This window comes from Microcebus murinus, chromosome 14 (assembly GCF_040939455.1).
Source record: "Microcebus murinus isolate Inina chromosome 14, M.murinus_Inina_mat1.0, whole genome shotgun sequence".
In the NCBI taxonomy this organism is placed as follows: domain Eukaryota; kingdom Metazoa; phylum Chordata; class Mammalia; order Primates; family Cheirogaleidae; genus Microcebus; species Microcebus murinus.
The window spans coordinates 14744165-14765384 of NC_134117.1; the positions used below are offsets into that span (position 1 = coordinate 14744165).

At 50.4% G+C, this 21220-nt stretch overlaps 1 protein-coding gene across 6 annotated transcripts in view; it reads left to right on the plus strand.

Annotated features, from left to right (window-relative positions):
• Positions 1–201: 201 nt before the first annotated feature.
• AFAP1L2 (actin filament associated protein 1 like 2) overlaps positions 202–21220 on the plus strand; it is a 90991-nt gene continuing 69972 nt past the window's right edge. For all 6 annotated transcript variants that reach the window (XM_076009769.1, XM_076009766.1, XM_076009768.1 and 3 more), the window contains exon 1: positions 202–281. In XM_076009769.1, coding sequence (XP_075865884.1) covers positions 266–281 — 16 coding nt within the window. In that variant the 5' untranslated portion in view covers positions 202–265. The remainder of the gene's footprint in view (positions 282–21220) is intronic.

Consider the following 21220-nt stretch of genomic DNA (forward strand, 5'->3'; position numbering starts at 1 on the left):
GGCGGGGAACGGGGCCTGGGCGCGCTGGGACTGGAGCGCGGACGCTCAGCCCGGCGGGCCACGGAGATCCCCCCGTGGGGGCGGGGGGGGGGGCGCCCCGGGCGGGGACCGGGTCCGAGGGACCAGGGCGCGGCGGCCGCGCCAGGAGGTCCGGCCGCGAGCGTGACCTCACGGGGAGGGGCCAGCGCGGCGGGCCGGGCGCGGAGCCCAGCGCGGAGAGCGCAGCGCCGGAGCCGAGCCGCGGGCAGCGCAAGCAGGGACTCCGATGGAGCGGTACAAAGGTGAGGGCGCGGGGTCCCCGCGGCGCGCACCCACCCCCCTCCCGCCCAGCACGGCGCGGGGAAGCAGGGCTAGGGGATCTTGTCCCGCGGAGACTCAGGTGAGCAGAGCCGGCTGCCCCCGCCCCGCCCGGACTTGGGCTGAAGAGGGGGCGACCGGGGCGCCGCGGGCCGGGCGGGTGGGCTCCTAGGTGGCGGCCGCGGCCCCGGCGCTTTGACCCTCCCGGGCGCGGAGGGCGGGGGTCGGCAGTGGGGGGCGTGGCGGGGCTTCTCACCTGTTGCAGGAGAGAGGGTGCGCCTGGTGCCCCCCAACCCCCAGTACCGCCGCCGGGGAAAGATGCCTGGGGCCGAGGAGGCCCCCAAATAAGATCGGAGCTGTGCATCGATGCTGGGGGCAAAGGGGCTTGTTGTGGGGTCCTTTCGCCCAGGAGCCCGCCGGGCTAGAGACTTCTTGCAGACCCTGGGAAAGAGCCTGCTCTGGGGAAAGGGCTTGGGCAGTGGGGTGGGCGCGGAGCTCCGGTCTGGGCTAAGTCGGGTCTCCCCAAACGCCCTGACGCTTGGTGACCCTTTTTCTCCGAGTCCTTCTCTGCTCCCCCGCTTCGAAGCAGGGGAGGGGTGGGGGCCGAACGGGGTGCCTGGCAGGTGGAGCGTTGGGAGGCGTCCCGGCCGGAAGGGTTAGCCCAGTGCGCAGCTGGGCGAGCTTTGGGTTTGGCCCGGGCCGGGGATCTTGGCCAAACCCCGGTGGGCGGGCCGTCCCCCGGGGTGCCCCGTTCCCAGCCAGCGCCCATGCTCAAAGCCCGAAGCCCGGGGGCTGGAGTCTGGAAGCCTCGGGTTGAGATGTTTTGAAAAGGGAGCTCAGAGGGCTGCCCCTGAAGTGGGACTCTGCTGTCGCCCCCCACCCGGTTTTCCTTTGGCAGAGCCGCTTGCGCTCGCTTGCGCCGGGCTGGCCTCGGCAAAACCTGCGAGCGGAAATACTGGTGCTATATTTGTTTTCCCCCCCGGGAGAGAGTTGTACAGGAGAATGCTCAGAGTCCCAAGGTTTCTTATTTCTGAAACTGATATAAAGGGACCTTTGGGGACTGGCTTTAGTTCCCTAGTGACGTCTTCGGACTTTCCCACTGCTTTTTCTCATGTGGGTCACCTGGTTACGGTGAGGGCGACGGGCCCAATTCCCAGACAGCGCTCCGCCTACAAAGGAAGGGTCTTTGCGGACAGCACGGAAGCCGGCGAGGAGTCGGGGGCAGGACAGGGTTAAATTTATTGGACACCTTTGATTTCTCTCTGTGAACCCTTCCCGGAGCCTCTCGCGCATTTCTAGCTGGGTTGTTTTTTTTCCTCTCAAATTCTGCCGGGATCACGTCAGTTTTCTGTCTGAGTGACTGAATGCGCCCTCATGCAGTCTCAAACGCTTGAGGAAGCCACAGTCCCTTTCCTTGTAAAATGGCAGCTTGCTCCCCTCTCCCCGACCCCGGCCCCTGCGCCTTTTGGGGGGGACCCACTCAGGGTATTCAGCCTGAGAGTCGGCCTGACAGGAAGTGTTTGCCTGTGGAGTCCCTTCCAGCTCCCCAAGTTGTGAAGCTGAGGGGTGTTAGCAAAATCTTCTTGGTTATCTTTCCCTCTAGTCAGCTTAAAATCCTCCCACCCTCGAAAAGGATCAGTTAGAGGCTTTTTGCCAACTGAAGGAAATGTAGTGTCCAGTTCAGGGTGTTTGTTTTCGGTAACATATATCTGCCTCATCATTTTATGGTATGATCAGGCAGAGAGAGTGGTAAGTAGATAAACTTGAATTATCTGGATTCCACTGTTTGACTCACGAGAAGAATCTTTCCTTATTTCAAGTCTCATTTGTATCATGGTGCTAATATTTTTACTATACCTTTCACTGAGAAATTTGGGGATTTTTTTCCCCTCTGGGGACGTAGAATTCCCCATTTCTGGAGAGGCAGATGAACTGTACTTTGAACACTCAGTGAATGGAAAGGTTGGTTTGTGCAAAATGAAGCCCAGTGTCTGATTAACAGTGCAACTCTGACTAGAATCAGTAGTCTCCTCTTGTTAGTCCAAAACTGGGACTTTTTTTTTAAAAGTTAAGATTGAATAGTTATGGAATGACTAGGTATAGTGGTTTAAACAACAGTTATTAATAAATGGGAAAGTAAGTTTCACTTGGGCTCTCAGAACATAAAAATGGTAAAGGAAAATTCTTATTATGTATGACACTTTAAAATTTTTGTTGTGTAAATGCCTCATCTTGTGCTTCTAAATTTCTAATTTTGAGCTCTCCTTCTCCCAGCTAAATGGGATGCCTTTTCACTGTATTCAGAGTCTCAAAATGTTTTCTCTAATTTGGAAATCTTATAAAGCAGTTGATGTAGGAGAAATTGTTTTTTCCATGTTCCCCAGCCTGCTCGTTACAGATTGTACATCCTCCAGAAATACCCTATCATTTTTAGGCTCTGGGCTGATTTTCCATTGTCTTGTAGTATGTAAAGAGAGGTCTGGAAATAATGGGTGGTTGGGATATCACCCTATGTCTAATGCAGAAACACTTCCAGACTTTCTTACCAGTCCCTTCCAAGATGCTCTGCTAGATATCCGTGGCTCTCCAGAGCAACAAGGAGCGTGGGAGTGTGTGGGAGTCTCTTCCCAGAGCCATGGTGCTTTTATGAGCGTTGCCATAAATAGTGATGGTAAAATGGCTATGTCGTGTATGTGAATCTCCTTTGGTGTCGAATAAGCAATATGACCCTTATAAATATCCAGGATATGGTGCCAACTCCTACAGGGTGCCTTGAGAAGGTCCCCATCTTTGGGTGTTTACACATTTATGACTGTCATAAGAGCATCCTTGTGTGGCTGTGTTGTGAGCCCATTGGCTGAACTCACGGCATGTGGTCAAGGACTCTGGTTCCTACTGCTCTACCAGCTGGTGAGTGTGTCCAGGGCCAAATGTACTGACCTACTATCTGTGGATTGCACTTGGAACATCCATTCAGAAGCTTCCTAAAATTGCATCACACTTGGATCCAAACAGGCTTGGTTGAGAGATTCAGACTTCAATTTGGACCACAGTCATCGGTTGAACGTATAATCATTCTTTTCCTATATTCCTTTATTTCTGGATCTGATCTCCCGATTCCCCTCTTAGCTCTGGGGCACTGGAGGCAGATATAAACTGTAGAGAGTCAAGCCAGTAAAATACTTCAAAGCTTGTATGGGAATCCTAGTATCTGTGGTCAGGGAAGGTCTGAAAAAGAAAAAACTTAATTACAAGAGATGGGCAGGTTGATAATATTCACTCTACCTTCAGGAATCATCTGGATTTGCCATTTTTCCGTGCCTACAAGCTCAGGTTTTCCCCTGTTGAAGTTTTACCAAAAGCAGCGGTTTTTAACCTTTGCTGCACGTGGAATCATCCAGGGAGCTTAAGAAATGTGGAAGTTAAGGTCCCACCCAAGACATACCGATTTAGTTGGACTAGAGGTGCAGCCTGAGCATTGTATCTTTAGAGGTCTCCAGGTGAGTCTAATGTGCTGCTGAAGTTGAGAACCATATTTCCTATTAAAAAGTCAAAGTAGGAAAAAAAATTCAAAATAGGAAAAAAAGTATATACACACACATTCCTCACTTGGAAAAGTAAAAGCAAGCGAGGAATAAAATGGACACCCCCTCCATACTCACATGATATGCCTTAACCAAATCTTGTAATACCTGCAGAAATCTGTAATTCACCTTCAGCTTTTAGCGGCTTTCAAAGCCTATGGGAACACTGCTTAAAAACCATCTCAAATGTGGTGCTTTAGAGTCCGGAGCTCAGGGTTTGCTCATTGTACTTGACCCGAAGCCCTCCTGACTTTGAAGTTGTGTGGGAGCCCTTGCTGCCGCGGCAATGAAATGGTCTGAAACAGAAATGTGGAGAGGTCACTTCTGGTGTTGAAAGGCCAAGCAGAGTGGGAGAATTCTTGTTGGGGCCCTACCCTTCTGCCGAAGGGGTGGGAGCTCTGGGAACCAGGCTGGTTCCAGCACAGTTTAAAGGGCCAGGAGGGGCCAAGGAGCTTCAAAGCTTAGGAAGCTGTGCCAGTTTTCTTCCAAGTCCCTTTAATGACAGGAAATGTTTCTCTAAAGACTCCTGTCATTCAGAGAGGGGAGACTTTCCCCACGCCACGCCGCGAGAGATGGCATGCTCTGTCCAGAGCATGTGAAAGACAGCAGCCACAGAGCAGGGAAGAAGGCAGCAGCTCAGATGGGTTCTGTTTCCTTGGCCCAGTCGCTGACTTCCCAGGCCTCAGTTTCCCCCTCTAGAAAATAATCCCTCTCTGACTCTCCAGTGCCTCTTCAATGCTAGTGGCTCTGTGGCCACTGGAGGAATCATTGGGGGGAGGATGTGTGTTTCAGAGGAGAGGGAAGTGGGGGAGGGACTGTGGGTGGAGAGCCCAGCAAAGGTCAGTTTAGGATTGTGATTCTTATAAATAAAACCAATTTCCTGTTGAAAGCTGGAGAGTAGCAGGCTTAGTGGGAAAGAGAATGCCATAGGCCATGTAAGAAATTCCTTTCTGAAGGACTTTTTGGTGACTGTGTCTCCAAAGATGGTTAGCAGAGCACAGAGCCACCCTCTGAAACACACAGGATATTTGCTCCCATTTGAGAGACAAGGCAACTGAGGCCTACAGAAAGCACCAGTCCGGAAAGTCAGCAATAGGATTCAATATCCCTGACAATTGAGTTTCTAAAGAGTAGAATTCCGGTTCAAGGTTTTATTTAGATGTGTCGAGAGTAATTTCAGGCTCATTCCTTATCAGCATCCCTTTGGCTTGGAAGGGACTAGCTGCTCAGTTAAACTTCTGGACCTAGCCCACGTGTCTATTCCTCCCCTGACACATCCCTCATGTCTCCTCCTGTCTTGCTATAGCCTCATCAATGCCTGGCACATAATAGGTGCTCAATAAATACCTGTTGTATTAGCGTCACACTGTCTTATAATTATACGTGTATGTGTCTGTTTCCCCTGCTAGGCTGAACTCCTTCAAGACAGGGACTTTGTCTTCCCTTCCATGTGTCCCTCCCCAGCCCCTGGTGTGCTGCCAGGCACATAGTAGGTGTTTGGGACATGACTGGGGAGTTGGGGAGTGAATGAGCTCCAGGCAAAGAGAGCACGTATTGTCCCTGTTCTAGCCCTCCCGAGCAGACCTGGTTCACAAAGGGAAATGAAGCAAAATCTCAAAGCCACATTCCGGAAGTGGAGATGCAAGCCCCCATGGCTGCCCTCGGCTTTCCCGACTTGAGCCTTATTTCTGTCTGTTCCAGCACAGGGGTGTTGCTGTCTGCTGGTACAGAGAAGGATCCTGCAGGTTTCTGCTTGTGAGTATGAGCCTGTCTGTGCCCTCTGCAGCAGCTCACCCGGTCTCCGGGGCGCAGACCCTGCTCTGCCTGTGCTCTGGGTGGATGTCTGAGGGAGATCACGGAGCTGGGCACCGGCCTGGGCACTCAGGGGCCCGGGGGTTCTAATCTGGCTTTTGCCACTAACTCGCTGTGCGACCTTGGGCAAGTCAATTAATCCTTCCGCGCCTTGTTTCCTCATCCGCACACGTGAGGATAATGATCACTAATCTGCCTCACAGGCCGCTTGGTGGAATAACTTGTAAGAGCTGCAGGTAAATATTCTGAGAAGGGGAATGTTCAGTGAACACAGGGGAGCAGATACCCCAAAACCTCTGTGATGTGGCTCTGACCCCCCCAGTTCCAGCCGCCTCACAGTTAATTCGGGCACCAGCCGTGTCCACTGCGTGCTTTTCGACGCTCTTGGGAAAGCTGAGTTGGGCTGCTTAGCCGGTTCCCAGGCATCCCAGCTTCCCAGAGACAGCATCCATGCATGTCAGCAGAGGAGGAGATACGCAAGGAATTGCTCTTTCCTAAGCCACATCCGGGTCCTGCCCCACTTTTCTTTGATCTCCCAGTAAGTTTATATAGGAGAGACCCTTAAATTCTAATAATGGCTTTGAGCCTTTTACTAATGTTCTATCACTTGACTGTCACCTTCTCCCTAGATAGTCTCAAAAACAAGCTAACCAAAAATCCCACTGAGGGGGCAGTAGGGAGAAATTGAATAGAAAAACAGGAGGAGCCAGCCTTACCCCGAATGCATTACAGCGGGCTGGTGCAAAAGCAGAATGAGGCTGGGGCACTCCAGGTGAGAGTTAAGTGTTAGGGAGGGGAAGGGAGGAGCACCCATGCCAGTGAAGCCCTGCTCTGCTGGTTTCTGAGCAGACCCCTGAGTTCTCTTCTCAATTCCTCCATCCCCTCTCCGGGACCTCGGAGGCAGCTGCAGTGCTGGCGGGGTGTGGTGAACTTACACAGAAGCCCAGCCCCGGCAGACTGCAGATCAGCCTTCTGCTCGTGATGAAACCAAGACAGGAGAGTCAGCTGTTGGCTCAGAGAGAGCAACCTGCCGTGCACCAGAAGGACTCCAAGCTGGGCTAATGTATAGTCCTGTCCTTGCGTGTGTGTGGGGGGCAGCTTTCTCAAATTGGGTGACTGACTATCCTGGTTTGCCACTGAAAATCCCACATCCCAGGAAAACCCTTAGTCCCAGGCTGAGATGGTGGGTATCACCGTCTCTTGCCAGATCTCAGCTTTATTAAAAACTTCTAAAACAGGAATTTGGTTTCTCCACAGCAAAGATGAGCTAGAACCAATCATTTTGTCTCTTTGATAAGAAAGTGAAAGTCTAAGGCTTAAAAACTAGCAGATCATAACTAACGGCTAGTGATACGTAGCAGTATGCTAAGTGAGAGGAGCCAGACTCGAGAAGCTCCACACTGCATTTATGTGACTTTGTGGAAAAGGGAAAACCATTGGGAAAGAAAACAGATTAGTAGTTGCTGGGGCTAGTGCTGGGGGTAGGGGTGAACCGCAAAAGGACATGAGGAACATTTTGGGAATAATAGAAATGCTCAATATCTTTATTTTGGTGGTGGTTACACAGTTATATGTATTTGTCCAAACTCAGAACTGTATAGTTAACAGGGTGATCTTTTTTTTCTCTGTGTAAATTGCACCTCCTTAAAGCTGAGTTTTAAAACACCCTAGCAGCTTCTGATGCTGTGGCATAGGATAAAGGATCCATCAAGCTCAAGGTCCGTCATCACAGGTTGTAAGTAGCAACTGAGTCTTGGCGTGGCTGTGCCTGCAGTGGTGCTGGCAGTGCAGGAGAAGAGAAGAGGGTAAAGAATTCTGCAAAATAAAGACTGAGGGCTCATGGCTGGTGGCATCCTAGATGCCAGAGACTTTGCCATTAGGCAAACACAGTGTGACGGTGGAATCTCTCCCTCCATTTGGAGAAAAGGAAAAGCAGCTCCCCCAAAGACCAGGTGGCAGATGAGCCTAAGAGGACCACAGAATGTCAGAGAATTAGCTCCAGGTCCCCACCATGGGGACTCTGCTGCTACTCACACATGGATCTAATGCATTAACTTTGGCAGCCTTTCTGCAAGTAATTTTTTTTTTTGCCTATAAAGTTGTTGAGTTGGAACTGTGTACCCAACTCTGCACCATCATTATTTCTTGGTTGACTTTTTGGTTTTGGCATCCTGCTTGTCTATGCTATGTAGGATTGATTATTGAAGGAGGAGAACTCATGATTTATCAAAATAATACACCTAGTCCCATGTGATGACAGTGGTCAGTCCTCTTGTTTGTAGGCAGGGAGAAGCCTCATGTCCTGATGAAGGGGTGGGATTACTGGCTCTCACTGCACCAGGACAGGGGGGTCAGATGTGGGGTCCCCCAAGAATAATGGAGTATCACATTGGCGGTATCCTAGTGGAGTCTTAAGATGTTAGATGTATCCATTTTTTTTTTTTTTTAAATCAAAGCCTATGTCGAATGGGCCTGTTCTTCAGGTGAATTGTGTCTAGCTCCACACCCTGGGGAGCATCTTCATTAAGCACCGCCTGTTGGAAGGCTGTGGAACTTCCATCCATGAGGACCAGCTGGGCCCAGGTCACATTCAGCTATGAATTATGCAGGAGAATTTCACACATCCAGCTCTTTTTAATCACAAACAGTTCCAAGACACTAATCACCAACAAAGGCAGGTCTGTTCCACCTGTTCTGGAGTTTTCTGGAAGAATTACAGACCAACAGCCAGTGCAATTGTTAGTTACAATTGTATCAACTTTGCTGGGGCACAGGGTGGAGGTTGAAGAGGCAGGAAATGTTTTTCGTGCCTATTTGAAGTGAAACCTCCTTGATGCAGGGTCAGGCCTGGCTTGTGGCTGGTCCACCTAAGAAGGTTCAGGTCCGGGGCAGCCCCAGGGCCCGCTTCTAGTTTGTGTGCAAGTATGGGAGGGCTGTCTTGTGCAGAGGAGGAGCTGAGAGCACATGGGTGAGGGATTCTAGATGCTTCCTTACCTGGACTGCAGACTGCTGTGCCATCTGCCGTCTCCCCTGGGCTGCCTTGGCACACTGGCACCCTTTTGGGTTTCGGGGACTGTCTTAGCCTTCCTGTCAGACCAACAAGAGGGAATCCTGCCATTTCCTTCCATCCTCCACCCCCCCCTGTCTTCTCCCCCAGTTTTTACACAACAGGATTTATTCATGTTCACTGTATTCAAGTCCCCAGATGGGGGGAGAGAAAAAAGATTGTGTTGAATGGACTTATTGTTTGGAGGTTTCACTGACTTCTTTTATTTAATACCCACAGTCCTAGAACATATTGAGCTGATTTACTAAAATTCAAATGTGGTCCTTTTGGAAGGAACTCTGCTAGGGTGCTCAGTGTTCCTGGTATTGGAGTGGGACTTACTTGTGAATCTCATCTTCGTCTTCATGGTCTTGTGTCTTCTTGGGGGCAGTATTATCAGTCACCATCCCAGACTCCTTATGAGCTTGTGATGGTCACCACCCCACTGTCAGGACTTTTGTAGCACCCCTTTTTGCACATTCTTTGAGGAAATAAAGATGGACACCACCATCAGGTACCACAGTGAATGGAAGCCTCCTGTGGCTTCAGATTGGCTGTTTCCTATGCATGTGGGAGGGAATAAAGGATGCGGAGTGGCAGATCTGGGGCAGAAGCCTCAAGAATCAAATAAGCCCACGCCTGCTGCTCGAGTGCCTGATGCAGGACAGCCGGTCCCTGGCAGACACGGCAGAGTTGGGTTGCATGTCTCTGGCATGTTTTAGAGATGGGGTCCCTACCGTTGATGTTACCAGAATTGTGGCTGGGCACCACGGCATGCATGGCAGTCAAGTGTGATTGTGTGGCTGTGGCACGGTTACACTGTGACAATTACGGGTGTCTGAAGCCTTCCGGGATCATCTGAGGGAGCCACTGCAGGTGGCTGAACCACTGGAGTCGGTGGTTCAAGTCAGTAACATCCCAGATGCTGTGAAAGTTAGCCTGGGGGCAAAGCAGGCAGGGTGGGTCACACACCACGTGCACGAGTGTGAGTGGTGGGCGCCTCTTGGGTGCACGTGGGCTCACAGCAGCTCGTGCACATGCAGTGCATGCTCCTGCTTGCTCTCCTCTTTCCTGCTCTTTCCTTTTGTTCCCCTATTCTCCCCCTCCTGACTTCCTCCCACTTTTTCACTCTGATTCTTTCTGCCAGTTCCATTCAGGTCTCTTGGGTTGTGAGTCCAGAAAAGGGATTCCCACTGAGACCCAGAGAAGAGACAGAGCCACCCACCCTCACCTTGTCCCCAAGTCTCTGGTGGTCTCAGACTCTCAAATAGCCATGGCTGGAACTCCAGGTTTTCCCAGGACCGGCTGGTGACCTCAGAGTCAGGGCGGGGAAACTGGGGCTTGCTCTCAGAATCTCGCTCCCTCCTGGTGGAAAGTTGTTCTCTGGGGTCCCTGCTGCTTCAACAGGCCCTAGAAAGGGTTGCTGCTGCAAACAATGCCACCTTCCCAACCCTCAGGGCTCAAGCCTCTTTCAAACCTTGGGACCTTGCCTGCCCTCCCACCTGGTCCTCATGCAGGTTAGTGTCACGGTGACTAGGGTCCCCAGAGAAAGGTGCGCTTATCCTGTCTCTGTGTGTCCTTTAACAGCACGGTGACCCGCTGACCACTGCAGGGTGGAATCAAAGTCCCCCCACCCCCCCATCGCAAGTTCCCTGGAATCCAGTATCAGAGGGACTGGTGCCCGCACAGGGGGAGCATGAGAACGTGGCCATTGTTTGGATACAAGTTCCAAACATGAAGGCTCAACATTGACAAAAATAATTTTTTCCCATTGACCTCCTGGCTTCTCAGCGGGCAAGCGCCCATCTCCCGCCCATCCGATGCTGGTTTGGGGTGTGTAATTGTAAACAGCTCGGGCTGGGAGCGAACCTCCAAGAGTTATGGGATCCAGGTGTCACTCCCGACTCACCACGCACTGGTTCCCTCGAGAGCGGAAAGGCCGTTTTGTTCTCAGAGGGGGGATTTAGGCTGTTGCTTTTGGAGATCAAATCTCTCTATCCGCCCTCTGCACTCCCAGCCCCCGGGTCTCCGTGCACAACTGAAAGAGGCTTTGGGGACTGTGTTAGCAAAACTCCTGGCGTGGGAGTTTTTGCTTCTCTGGGCCGGGGGTGGGGCGTGGACCCCTGAGTGCTCTCGCGGGTGCAGGGAGCCGCCAGGCTGTTTGTTCTGGGGGGTGCGTGCAAACCGAGGCCGGGCTCGTCAGGGCAGGAGTGTGGGCTCGGGTCAGGGTCAGCCGCGTTTCTCAGCTACGGCTGGCCGGCCTCCTGAGCAGGCCATGGCGGGATGAAAGCGGGAGCCTCTTGTCTTAAGCAGGAGGCCTCAGGAGCGCGTAGGTGGCTTTGGACACTTTTTAACCTCCCTTTCCCAGCAGTAGAGTTGGGAGTCATCCCAGAGCAAAACAGGCCCAAGGCGCTGTGCTGGAGAATGTCTTCCGTAGGTGGGAGACTGTGGGGAACACGGATCTGGGGGTCTGGCTCCCTGATATCGGGTATGATCGGGGCACGTGTGTTGGAGGAGAGGAGGCCTCAGATGACAATCTGCCCCATTTTCTTGAAATTTCCTAAAGCTATTTGCTTAATGTCCTGAAAGCATAAGACTGTTGTCCTGCAACAAGATTTGTTTTCCTGCCAGAAGGCTGGGGCAGTTTGAAGGACGGAAGGTGAGAGTGGCCAAGAGACCTCGTTCTGTTGGGGCGCAGTGACCTTGGAATCCTTGGCAGCCTCTGCACCTTCATGCTCCGCTGCCATGTGTCTGTGCACACAGATTTCTTCTCTGGTTGGAAAAATGATATGGGCAGCCACACGGTTTGGAGCAAAATATTCTCTACAAATGGCTTTAAAAAAAAAAAATGACCGTTTTAAAGTGTGAACGTGGTTTAGATTCAGGAGGAAACAGCTGGCTGGCAGGGGTCCTGGTGGGGTCTCGGGTGAGATTCTGCGGTGTCACTCATGACTTTATTGGGTCCATTTCCGGCACAAGCACACTTGGCAGCTGGAGAATTTTGTGGCTGAGAACTGAGGACAAGAAAGGAAAGTCTCCATTTCCTTCAGGACAGTCCAGACCTGTCCAGGGGAGTCTTTTATCCCCTGGATGCACATGAGCCCTTTTCTTTCCAGGGTTTCTCTGAGACTTTGACACGGTGCTCCCAAACTAAGGTGAGCCCAGATTTCTTAAGGCTCCTGCACCAGGCCCTGTCTCCCTCCGCTGCAGGTGGTGTCCAGGGCAGCTCACCGGTGGCCCTGGGGACAGCAAGGAGGCGTGGTGCCCCTGCTACTGCACTGGAGAAAGTCTGAGCCTCTCCTTACATGGCCCATGCCTATTTGTCCAGCCTCTGCAGCCACTCCTAACTTCACACTATGCTGTAGCCATACTGGACTCCTTGTAGTTCCCTGGCTTGGGCTCTTGCATGTTCTAGACCATTGGCCTGAAATGCCCTCCCTTCAGTTTGCCTGGCAAAATTATTTGTCAAGGCTCATTCAGCCTCAACACCTTGATTTGAGGTTGTGGTGAGCTACAATGACGCCACTGAGCTTTAGCCAGGGTGACAGAGTGAGACTCTGTCTCAAAAAAAAAATGCACTTACTATATGACTATGCAATTTTCAGAGAAATGTCTGCATGGGTCCACAAGGGTTGGGGTTGAGGATGATCTCTGCAGCCTTATTTGTTGTGGCAGACAGAGGGAAGCAGACTAGGTATCCCTGGGGAGAGGGAGCAGGTGAACTCACGGGTGCACATCATACAGAATTATGCCCAGCTGAAGCCATGGATTAGATGTCCACCCAGCAATGTAGATGGATCTTTCAGACATCTACTGATGGAAAGGTAAGAATCAGGAGGACATTTGACAATAGCATTTATAGCCATTAAAATTTCATAAATCAGTACACATTAAGCAGAACACAAAAAGGTACATGTTAGAAAGGTGATCTTTGTTGGGGAAGGAGAATGGAGTATGGGGAAGAAAAGGAAATTGTAAAAGTTTGCTTGCAGCCTACTGTCAGTACCAGGAGCCGAGCCTACACATAATTCTGACTTGGAGCAGAATTTGGTGTAGCTAGCACCACCAGAAGCTCAAGTGGCGTGCTGTGGAAAGATGGGGAGGAGACCCCTTTTCTTATCCCCAACCATGGAAGAGTCTTCCTGGGGACATTTTCCTGCTTATTAGTTGCTGGACTGTCCAAGACCCTTTGCCCGTGAAGCTGTGATAACAGACCACACTTACATTTGACTCCAGAGATAGCACTTGACTGTCAGGACTGTAGTTGCTGTCAGCAGTCCAGCTGTCGTTGCAGAGGGTAGGGGACGCTCGGGTAAGGGCTGGCTTCTCATAGCTGTGTATTTTTTCAGTAGCCTCCAGTCACTCTGAGTGCCTGGGCTCTTAGTCATCTTCGGGTCCACATCCCTAAACACAGGTCATGGCTGAGAGCCAGCATCCAAATGTTTGTCAGATTGAATAGAATGCAGTGCAATTGGATTTTTTCAGTAGCTGATTGATTGGACACGAGATCACTGGACTCTGTGACCTAGGGGTCCATCTTGCGCCTCTCTACCTGGGAGATGGGAAAATTCACTCAAAACCAGTTCGTCCAAACCAGCTTAACTGCCTCTCCCCTCCCTCCCCACCTGGGTTTATCTGATCTTGGCCCCTGATCTTTTTTCCATCATCTCTGTTTCTACTTGAAATAATAGTTATTTTCCTTTGTCTTTTGTAAAATACTCTTGTTGAGATTTAAAGGTTAAGAGCCACTTGGACCAGATGACCAGTGCCCTCTTTGCTCTGCCCAGCAGTGTGCTCACCCCCCCCACCCCAGCCCCGCCGCCGGGCCCAGAAGACCCGGAGCTGCTCAGGTCATGTGAGCATGGGCAGGAGCAGAGCTAAGCCTTTTGGCTACGGGCTTGGCAGGTGGGCCAAGAACTAAAGCTGAAGGTTTGCAGAAATGGAAAAAGCCCTGAGGTTGGCTCTCGTGGTTTCACTGTGTTCCCCTCGTTCCTTGTCACATGCTGCATGTCGTCATGTCATTCATGGACGTCTCTTCCTTCTAGCTGTTCTTCACCTGGCCCGTCCGTTTACTGACAGTGTTCAGTGTCTTTGAACCTGCATTCCCCATTCCTGGGCTACCTGGAAGGTGGACACCTTAAGTGGTGGGACAGTAAAGACCTTCATTTCTATTTTCTCAAGTTCAAGTCTCAGGCTCAGGGTCCTTTCTAGTCCAGAGGATTTGTGATTTTGTAAATGGCCCCTTTGCATGGGAGAAATCCCAGGCATCTACACAGCAGGCAATGTTGAGTTTTACTATGTGCCAGGCGTTGTCTATCTAGGTGCTGAGCTAAGCTGGGCGCAGTGGGAACGAGGCCCTGCCCTCGGGGAGATTATTTTCTAGTGGAAGAAAGCAGACCATCAACAAGCAAGCACTAGTTCTAAGAAAGGATGATGTCAGAGAGCGATGTCGCATGAATAAAGAAAACAGGATGTTGTGGGAGTAATTTGGGCGTGGCGGTGGGGTGTCTGGCATTAGCCAGGGGAGTCACGGAGAGTCTCTCTGAGGAGGGAACATTTGGGTTGAGACCTAAGTGGAGAGGAGGACCATGCCGTGTGGAGAACGGGGCCCAGGGAACGGCAAGTGCAAAGGTCCTGAGGCCATCACACACTGGAATGGTCTGTTTGTGTCTGTCTGTGGGGGTGGGAAGGGGCTCGCCACCGAGAGGGAGAGTGGCGCCATGCAGGAAGCTTGGCTCTTATTCTGAGAGCACTTCACATGCAGCGAAGCTTAGCGTCTCCGCCACCCAGCTGAGTGGCCACTGCCTCTGGCAAATGGATAGGTTATTACCAGGTAGCCTTCCTGGCATTCAGAAGTGTCTTTTTTTCTATAGGAAAAATCCAAGCGTATCCCAGAATAATATCTTCCTCCATCCTTTTCCGAAGAGGTCAAAGTGCTGCTACCCATTGCAGTTGTCCCCATCTCACCGAAGGGGGCACGCGGGTGAGGGAGGGCACGGAGTGCTCACTGCGGCAGGGGCAGGGAAAGTCGCCTAAGATCCCCCCTGAATATCCCGTGTCCTTCCACCAGGCAAAGCAGGGAAGGCAGGCAGCTTTTTGACCTCTGACCACCCAGTGTCTCCCTGTTGCTTCTCCGCAGTCCAATGCTTCATTCCCCCACTGCTCAGACCGTCAAGGTCTGTGTTTGGTCGTGGGCAACAGAACAGCATTCGAAAGTTGCGGCATCTGGCCACATGTAGCCCTGGTTCGCATGAAGCTTGGGCAATTACTGTTTCTGAGCCTGTCTCTTCCTCTAAGAGGGGCTGATAGCCTCTTCCTGGGCATTTGCTAGGATGGAGTGAAATGGTGGAGAGCTTGGCAGTAGGTTCAGCACACAGTCAGAATCGCACAGTGCTAGTTGTTGTTGTTGAAACAAGACATTGGGCTGCATTTGCCATGGATCTACAGTGTTGCTGCTGCCCACAACCTTAGCTTTCCGCCGTGCCACCGTGAGTGTGCGTGTCAGGAGCAAGACTCTGAATCACTAAGGAGGGCTGAAACATCTGTATGAAAACACGGCACCTCATTGGTCCTTTGTCACCTAGCCTCAGTTTTCCCTGTCTATAATAACCATCACTTTCCTTCGGACACAGACGTGTTGGGAAGATCAATGAGAAACTATGCATAAAAGTATTTTGAAGACTGGAAATCACTGAACCAATATGAAAGCTGACCATCCCGCGCTGTATCGGGAATTGCAATTCGAGGCTAAGGGGAGCCTGTAGTGCTACCATAGTTATTGCTAATTTGCTCCTGACTAATTCTAAGCCCTGGAGCATTTATAGCCAGAAGGTAGATGCTCCTGGTCACGGAGACCCAGAGTTGGGTGGAATCGTGTTTGAGATGGGCTGATGAGATGAGCGATTAGATCCAGGATCACGGTGCACAAGGAAGTCAAGCGTCAATGAGGGATCCAGCCAGTTCATCCCAGTCCTGCGGCCAATGGACCTTCCATGCCAGGGTGCCTGTCTGCCACGTGAGCGCCCTCATTCCTCAATGAGGGGGGCTGGTGCCCACGTGGTCTCAGCACTAGTTGTAACTCTGGGACACCTGCTCAGAGATATGCTGTTGCTGGGTGTGCTTTGTCCAGTCACTCCCTGGCTGCTGCTTTTTTGGCCTGGCTATGGGGTCCCCCTGGGTCCAAGGAATTCCCGGGGCCTCCTGGCAGCTGCCGTGGGGCAGGCGCAGAGCTGGCTGCAGCCCAGGTGGGGCGGGGCTGCTTGGCACACGTTCATCTCACTCTCCCCACTTCTAGCACCATCCTTGCCGGGTGGGGGGAGCCCACACCTGTCATCCCGGACTCTCTTCACCTGCCCTGCTCTGCAGCTGCTGCTGCCTTGATATTAAGTGGTGCATCACTATCAAGAGCAATTATTGCAGATAACAATTAATGCCAGTACCTCTTTTCATTTCAAAATACGTTCCATCATTTCCCTCCACAAATACCCCAGTGAGGTGTGAGAAGTCCTATGATCGCCATTTTCTCCGTGCAGTGACTGAGGCCCCAGGCTTTTAACTTGCCTGTCACACAGCTACTGTCTGGGAAGCTGTTACTCACCCAGGTGAGTCCAAGCCTGGCTGCCACATCTGATAGTGGCCGCTCACACTCGCTTGTCACCAACATCCCTCCCCTGGGCATTTTCTACTCATCACATCATCGAATCCCCAGAGCTCCCGGGAGGCAGTGGTAAGAACCTGAGCTGCCCGACTCCCAGCCTCCACCGGGTAGCTGGACACCTGGGACGGTTTCAATAAGAAGAGCATCTGAGATCCTCCCTGACATTCTTGGCATTGCTTCACTCGGGGAGAAGTCCCCTGGAATGCAGGGACTTGTTCGCCTGAGCTAGGCCGGGCTGAGAATGTTAATAAAAGGCTTCCCAAAGCTTTTCCATCAGACGCTTTCATCCTATTCCAGGCCAGCAGAATCAGAACCGGGTGTGGGGCGGAGAGAAAAGGATCCAGCCATAAATGTCATCATCCTTATTCAGAGGATGGAGGAAATTGAGGCCAGCGGCAGCCTGAGCCAAAGCCCACGGCCCGTCTGGCACGATCCAAACCTGGCTCCGTCCGACGCCTAGGCACATTCCGCTGCCTGGTCTAGCTGGATCAAGCCGACCGTGATCCCTGTCCTCAGGTGGCTTCCATCCTGGCCCGCAGCCACACTTGGGTCTGATGTTCAGTGGGGTGTCCTCCAGCCACAGTCCAGCCATCTTCGTGTTTTCCTTTAGGACAGGGAGGAAGATTCCCCAGTGTCACTCACACCTAAGGCTTGGGACTCTGGCTGTCTCTGAGAGCCCTGCCCTGATGAAATAGTCTTTCCCGAAAGGGGGCTTCTCTGTGCCTGGCTTCCAGGCGTCCTGTCTTCCCATCCTTTGCTCATGCTGTTCCTATTACAGCGAGCTGCTCCGGCCCTCCATCTGCCCGATCACACCGCCCCCTCCTCCCGGCAGCCAGCTCTGGTCCTGGGGCTTGTACGCCCTGGGGAGCCCCATCAGCACTTAACTGCCCTGGTGTATGTGGGTCTCTGTTCCCAGTGACCCTGTCTTGTCTCCACGGCTCATGTCACAGTCCCTAAAGTGTTCGGCAGAGTGTTTGGCATGTAGGTGAGCATTGGCTTTGTTTCTGCTAATTTCCAGGAGTTCGCTGAGTTTCCCTTCTGCCCCTTTCAACCAGGCCCGGGGCCTTCCCCCCGAAGTCCCGCTGTGTACGTGGGCCCAGCGCGGCTGTGTGCACGCGGAGCGTTCGGGGAGGCGAGGCCTGGTCCCTGGCCACAGGGCGCAGCTCCCGGCCAGTGGGTTGGGCCGTGACCTGGGCGCGGCGCTCTCTGGGCCCGAGGGGGGTGTAACCAGCGCGGCTGTGCTCCTGAGCTGCCTTAAGCGCCACGTGATTAGTGGGGCGATCATGGAATCCGGCTTGGCAGGGGAAGGTGAGCATTTGTCCTGTTTCTTACCATTTAGAAGAAAAGATAAGTGTGGATATTCTCACTTGAAAAATAAATCTCACCCCGGGCAACACTCAGCCACACGCCATTCGAGCCCAACAGCTGTCTCTCATTTGTTGGCAAATGTTCCCGGTGATGAATGTCCTCCATCCACGCTCACAGCCGGCCCTAAATGGAGGCTTTGCACAAGTGTGGGGGAACAATGGCCCTTCTCACAGCAGACGCTCCCAGTGAAGTCGGCTCATCGCTTGGAGCAGGCTCGGGACCACAGACAAGATGCCATTGACTGAGCGAGGAAGGCCGGGCAGCCGTGGTGGAGAGGGCGCGGCTGGGGGTGGAGGCGGAGGGAAGGATGGAGCTCATGGCTGCGGAGAAAGGCCCTGAGAAATCAGAGGAAGTGTTGCACCTCCCAAATGCTGTCTTCTAGAAGTTTCCTTATAGGGTGACGGCTCATCCTCTTGACATATTTGCAGAACCCTTTGCAGCTGTCATGGGATCGCAGGGTTTGGGAGGGGCTGGTCCTCCTGGGCAGCCATTGTCATTGAATGGGTGCAGGCACTGGGGCTGAGGGAGCTGGAGGGACAGAGCCAGGGCCAGAGCTCGGGCCTGCTTTGTTCTTCCTGTGACCATGTGGTGGTGGGGGAGGGCAGACTGAGAAGACAGAATGAGCTAGGGAAACAGGTGGAAGGAGTGAGGACTTCTGTCCGCCTCCAGGCTAGCTCCACCTCCCTTTCCATCTTCGTTGTGTTTCCCCCAACTTTCCAGGGCAAACAGAAAAGGTCAGATTTCCAAGCTGGTTGGCCCCCACTGGGCAAACTCAGTTTTTCTTTCTTGTCTTCTTTTTGTTGTTTTTGTTTTATCAGATGGAGTTATTTTAAATAATTTAAAATAGCATAAACAACAGCTACACATTTCAAATTGCTACTTCACTCTGCAAGGAGTCCAATGTAGTAATTTTACATGTATATTTTTATGGCAAAAGTCATACAAGCTTACTACAAAATATGTGCATGTGGCAGAAATTCATAACATGGAGTGTGAAAACCCCTTGAATTCCACCCTCGATGATATCTGTCAGGGGTGTATCCATCCAAATATTTTTGTCTGTTCTCTGCAATGATCCTAACTACCCCTCTCCTCTCTCTCTCCTTTCCCCTTCTCTTCCTTCCTCCCTTCTTTCCTTTCCTTCCCTTCCTCCTTTTCCTCCACTCCTGTCCCTGTCCCTTTTTGTCTCGTTTCCAACCCCTGCAGTACAAAGTTCTAAGAAGCATAAGAATACAATAAATTAGAAGCCCCCTTGGACCTGTATTCATTAATTCGTCCTTGCTGGAGGCAGGCACCACCCCAGTTTATTAAATGTCCTTCAGGACATTGCCCACATACAAGCAGCCATGTATATATAATTCTTCCTCTTTCCCCCAAATGGTGCATACCACTGTTGATCTTCTGATTTTTTTTCTTTTATTGATATATATTAATTTACATATTTATGGGGTACGTGTGAATGTTCACATGCATAGAATGTGTAATGATCAAGTCAGGCTATTTGGGTTATCCCTCACCTTGAGCGTTTATCATTTTTATGCATTGGTATCATTTCAAGTTCTCTCTTCTAGTAACTTTGAAATATATATAATATTGTTGCTAAGTATGTCTCCATAGTCTGCTATCAAACATTAGAACTTATTTCTTCTATCTTACCGGATGTTTGCACCCATAACCAGTCTCTCCTTATCACCCCCAGTCTTTGGTCTCTATCGCTCTGTTCTTTGTGTCCATGAGATCAAGTTTTTTAGCTCTCATATGAGTGAGAGTTGACATTCTTAGTTAAGTCAAGGATGTATCTTAGAGCTCATTCCTGATAGATCTGCCTTGTGCTCTGCTCCACGTTTCCTTGAGATCACACAATTTATATAATCACTGGGCATTTCAGGTTTTTCCCAATCCTTTGCTGTAACAAGCAATGCCACCAGGAATTCCCTTGCTTGTAGGTCATGGCAGACACATGAAGCATATCTGTAGCATAAAACCTCAGAATAGAATTCCTGGGTCAAAGGATGTGTGTGTTTCCAATTTGTATAGATACTGCCACGTTGCTGTCCGGGGAAGTTGAGTGCTTTCCCACTCCCGTTGGTAAAGTGTCAGAGTGTCTGTTTCCCCATAACTTCATCAACACGGTATGTTATCAAACTCTCATGTTTGCCCCTCAGAGTGGGCAAAGCAAATCTCTCTCTTTGTGGGGTCTCTTCCTAATTTACTTTGCATGTCTCTTCCTGTACGTGAAGTTGAACATCTTTTATATATATAAGAGCTTTCATACGTTTGAGTTTTTCCTTTTGTGCATTATGTTCGTGGCTATACTCTCCAGAGAACTTGTTCTTCTGGAAATCATATTTAATGAAGATATTTCCATATCAAAGTGAGGTAGGTGCAGTATTAAAGTGAAAGAGAAGGAGATGATCCATTTATTCTGGATTATGTTTGAAGTGTTAGAAGGCTAAGTATTAAACGCATCCAAATTAAATCCTTAGCAATCAGAACGCTTGCTTCACTAGATTTTGCCAACTGCCAATCATGTTGGCCTGAGCTAATCTGTTCCTCTTTCTGAAACTATTAAAGTAAATAACAATAAAACTTCCTCTTATAAAGGCAAAAAAGCAAAAACTCCCCCCCCACATGTGTGTGTATGTGCACATGCATGCGTGTGTATACCCTGGATATGCGTTCTCCATTTTTCTATTAGATTGTTGGTCTTTTAAACTTTGTAGGAGCTTTTTATGTGTTAAGGAAATTAACCCTTGGAATATGAGCTGCAATGATTTCCCCCAGTTTCTTGTCTTTTGACTTGCTTTTATGTTAACTTTTCCAAAGTAGAATTTTTTTCTAAATTTATTTCCTTTTTGGGGAGGCTCTGGGTTTTGCTTATACTTAGAAAGTCTTTCCTTAAGATCATACTTTAAAAAATCTCCTATCTTTTCTTTGTGTTGTTTTTAAACAGCTTTATTGAGATATTACATACCATGCAGTTCACTCATTTGAAATGTGCAAGTTGGTGGCTTTTTCTATATTCACAGATATGGGCAACCATCACCACAGTTAATGTTAGAACATTTTCATCATTTCAGAAAGAAACCCCATATCTTTTAGTGATCTCTCCTCCCTCTCCCAGCCCTAAGCAACCACTAATCTATTTTCTGTCTCTATAGATTTCCCTATCTAGACTTTCATATGAATGGAATCATATAATATACAGACTGTTGGGACTTACTTCTTTAACTTGGCATAATGTTTTCAAGGTTTAATACAAGTTCAAGTGTGTATCAGTGCTTCATTCCTTTTTATGGCTACATAATATTCTATCGTATGGATATGCATGGATACAACACATTTTGTTTATCCATTGATGGAAATTGGGATTATTTATACTTTTGAGTGTTATGAATAATGCAGCCATCACTATTTGTATACAAGTTTTTATGTGGACATATTTTTTCACTTTTC